The 3874-nt window shown below is 50.5% G+C and overlaps 1 protein-coding gene across 1 annotated transcript in view; it reads right to left on the reverse strand.

The window, feature by feature from the left end:
- CCDC108 (coiled-coil domain containing 108) overlaps positions 1 to 2361 on the reverse strand; it is a 31533-nt gene extending 29172 nt beyond the window's left edge. Inside the window, exons 1-3 of the mRNA XM_009884030.1 lie at positions 2323 to 2361; positions 2008 to 2110; positions 401 to 567 (exon numbers count right to left, since the gene is read on the reverse strand). Coding sequence (XP_009882332.1) covers positions 401 to 567; positions 2008 to 2049 — 209 coding nt within the window. The 5' untranslated portion in view covers positions 2050 to 2110; positions 2323 to 2361. The remainder of the gene's footprint in view (positions 1 to 400; positions 568 to 2007; positions 2111 to 2322) is intronic.
- Between the last annotated feature and the right edge of the window lie 1513 nt (positions 2362 to 3874).

The following is a 3874-nucleotide window of genomic DNA, read 5'->3' on the forward strand; positions in this document are numbered from 1 at the left end:
AAGCGTTTCCAGCTGGTAGCTCATCCCTCCCTGCTCACGCTGGGCAGGCTGCCTTTGATTAGCTAGAAGCCCAGGCATCTCCTGTGGCTGTGGGATGTTCTCAGTGGGACACCATGCTGGTCCTCAACTATTTCATAATAATGCATAAATGTTTCTCACCATATGCTGGAAACAGACTGATACGAGGTGCCAAGGTGCGCCTACAGCAAGATCTGGCCTGTACTACCATTTCTGGTGCCTTCTCCACTGTCACCTCAGAGGAGGCAGAGGTCTGCTGCCTGTTAGGCAGGCAGCAGATCTAATGACAACTGAAACGAGCTGCACTCATTGGAGAGTCCAAGAAGGTGCCAAAATACCTGACAAAACAGAAAGAGAGTCTGTCAAGTCACATCTCACTTACCCAACGTTGCGCACAGGGAATGTTGTCTCCGTGACATTGTGGACAGCACAGATGGGCAACTGGACAGCAGCTGGGAAGGACAGACAGGGGGCTGGAAGCGTAGCACGCAGGGTGACAGAGAACTCACCCTCGGCCTTCTTAAAGCAGATGCTGTCTTCATATTCCCTCTGCACAGAAAAGCAAGGGGAGACAGCAGTTAGACAGGCTCCATCTTGCAGGTAGTGCAGCTCCACCCATGAACATCCAGGACTTTCACCTCTGCGAGAGTGCTAGGAACAAAAATCAGCAACAGAGGCGTGAAGGAAGGCCTCTGTGCAGGAGAGAGAGTATGCAGCACTCAGAAAAGGCTGAGTAAGGCAGGGAGTAAGGTACTCAGGCATACTCCTCACTCTGTCAGAGAACACACAAACACCCTCAGAGAGAGGAGTTGAAGACCACATTTGTTTCACCTGATTTGTTTTGATACAGATAGATAGATTTCTTTCGGTGTTTTCAAGATCCCGGTTCAGCTTAAGTGAAGCATGTACAACCTCTCTTTGAGCTCCACAGGCACAGAAATGTTCATCTTTGACTAAGTGCTTTGTCAGCTAGAGGCCTAAGTGGTTAAGACACAACTTAAAGATGCAGCATTAACAGCACTGTGTACAGAGGGCCCCAGGACATCTGCTAATCAGCTAAGATAGAAAGATTTGTAAGATACGTGTCTTCTGTGCTCCCCAATCATCACCTCTCCTGAGTACCACTTATACAGGTAAGGAGAGACCTTGGGCACTGCAGCACACACAGTCCTTGCTCTTTCTAAGAAAGGGAGCCTCCTGCTCTAGCGATTGATGTGGTGCAGACAAACTACTCACTGAAAATGGAACAAGGCCAGCAGTTCGTTTCATAAAGGGAACACTGAACAGTCATCAGAAAAACATGACACTAAGAGAGCAGAGGGATCATCCGCCCAATGATCACACTCTATGGCTAGGACTGAAATACACATCAAAGACATACAGCTGGGGACAAGAGCCAAAGACCAACACTCAGCCAAGACAGACACAAGGAACAAGCTGAAAAATCAAAAAAGGGGACTGGGTAAAAAGAACCATCGCTGTTAAAAATAAAGCTTAAAGAAACCCACCCATCCAAAAGAAGGCAGTCCCTTGACATATCCCTTATAGAAAATCACTAGCCCTTCAGTGTACAGGCATTGGGGTCTCCTGTAAGAAAGCAGAGAATGAGTCCCTCAACCCAAAGTTCTAAAAACACCCAGCTGCGGTTCCCTGGGATCAAACCAGCTGTGGACAGTACAAGCACTTTATCTTACTGATTTCATGGCCAGAAGCAGCACGTGAAAAACTGGTAATACTTTTTGTGAGGATCCCTCTCATAACTACTGGCAAACTCTGCAGAGTAATCAGGGGTTAGGGCTCCCTCAGGTGATGAGGATGTGGTGGAGAGCAGGAAGGTCACACTGTCCAATCTTTGCATGCTAGAACCTTCCCAAAGGACCAATCCATTCAAGTGAAAACAAATCAGAAAGGACGAGAGGCAGAGGCCCAGTGCCCCCCCGCCAAAACCCTGCCTGAGCACTGAGAACAGTTTTGATGTTGCCACTTTACCTTTTCAGTGGGCCGGAAAACGATGGGCAGAGTTAAGGACATGCCAGGGCTCAGAGTGATCGGCTGCGGAAAAACAGTGAAGAAGAATCGTGTGGAAGGACATCTAGATAATGAAATCAAAACAAGAGATTTTGTCTGAGGGCATACAGCTGTTATTATCATAGACAGCAGAAAAGAGAATGAAGAAACAAAACCTCCAGGCCCCACAATTAGAAGCAGTTTACATGCTGGACCCCAAGGATACCTCGGTAGCAAATCAGCAGAAACAGGGGCAGAATCCAGGTGTTCTGGAAACCCATTCCCAGCAGTAAGTACCTATCCCATCCTTGAACAACATTTTAAATTCCCAGGCCATGCAGCATGAGTAAAACACATTGGGCAGAAACACTTGAGTTTCGGAGCACGGAGGGTCACAGGGAGCGCTGGAGTGGCTCAACATCCTGTGGGACTCCCGGGAGCAACTAGTCACACTAGTGACTGGCTGGCACACATCCACAATTAAAATCGCACTAGACTGGAAATGCCTCACAGACAGAAGTATCAGCAAAACAGAATCTACAAAAAGGCATTTCATTTAACATACTCCTGCCAGGAACGAGGGCTGTGATTCTGAATTAGCAGGTTTCTGTCCTGCTACGTAAGTGTGCATGTGCTGTCTCCAGCACATAGCCCAAGGGGAGAGGGGGCAGATGAATGCGAGGCAAGGTGCTAATGTGACTGATACAGCAGGAGGGAAGAAGATGCAGTGAGAGTGTGAGGAGTACAAAGGAAAAAGAAACTTCCCACGCACCTGTAGCTCAGCTTCTGAGTTTTCTCATGAACATTTTTCAAGATCAGATGTTTGATCATCTCTTTTCCGAGTTCCCAGCCATGCCACCTGAGTGTTTCAGCCACCTCAATGCCCCAGAATACGCCTTTCTTCTTCTTTGCCTTTCTTGCAGACAGCTTAGGAAGTTGTAACAGGGACATTAGCACTTTGGGAGCGAGGGAGGGAGGAGAAATCACTCAAATAGCTGTTTCTCTACGATAAAAGCCTCTGACTCTGGCACAAGGACGGGAGGAGCCACCCTGCGGCAAACCTCCCGGAGTCACCAAAAGCCTTGCTCCAGGAGTCCGGAGAGGACACCTCCTGGCCACAGCCCAAACAACAGATACTAAAGGATGCCATGAACGAGGGGCAAAGGCTAAAGGGTTTTTTTGTTTTTCTCTTCTCCCTGCCCTGCCAGTAAATCCACCCACAACAATGGCACCTTTTGCTCCACCACTCACCTTCCTGACGCAGCCACAGCACAGCTTCCGAACAGACTCAGAGTTTTGGGGCTCGCCATCCACCTGAGCAAGCATCTGAAAAACAAGAGGGAGAAGTCCTCATGCCCACTGCTCCCGCACCCAGAGAGTCTTTACTGCCAAGACCTGGGTGCTCCTACAGATCCAACAACTCCTCCTCGGGGCTCAGGATGGCACACCTCCCTGCAGGGGCTGCAGCGTCCCCAGTACTGTCCCCCTCCCATTTTGCCGGCTGAGTCCAGCCCTTGCCACACACCACACTGTTCCCAGGCTGCCGCAGCCCTGCACTCAGCAGTCCCTTTGGCACCGACCATGACCCCCACCTCACGCACAGCTCAGCCCCCTGTGGCAGAGGGCCTTTATAGCGCAGCCCAGTATAGCCCCACAGAGACCACTACAGCACAGCCCTGCCCTGTAGCCTTGCCTGTCCCCCTATAACCCTGTCTAGATTGTGGCAGAGCCCCATTCCCTACAGCAAGAGCCTGCCCAGCTCCCTGGGGCACGGCCTAGTCCTTTATAACCCCACCCGGCCCCCAGAGGAGAGCCTGGGGCCTGGGCCCCGCGTCGCCACCACTGCCCC

The sequence above is a fragment of the Charadrius vociferus genome, unplaced genomic scaffold (assembly GCF_000708025.1).
Source record: "Charadrius vociferus isolate BGI_N301 unplaced genomic scaffold, ASM70802v2 scaffold1020, whole genome shotgun sequence".
NCBI lineage: Eukaryota > Metazoa > Chordata > Aves > Charadriiformes > Charadriidae > Charadrius > Charadrius vociferus.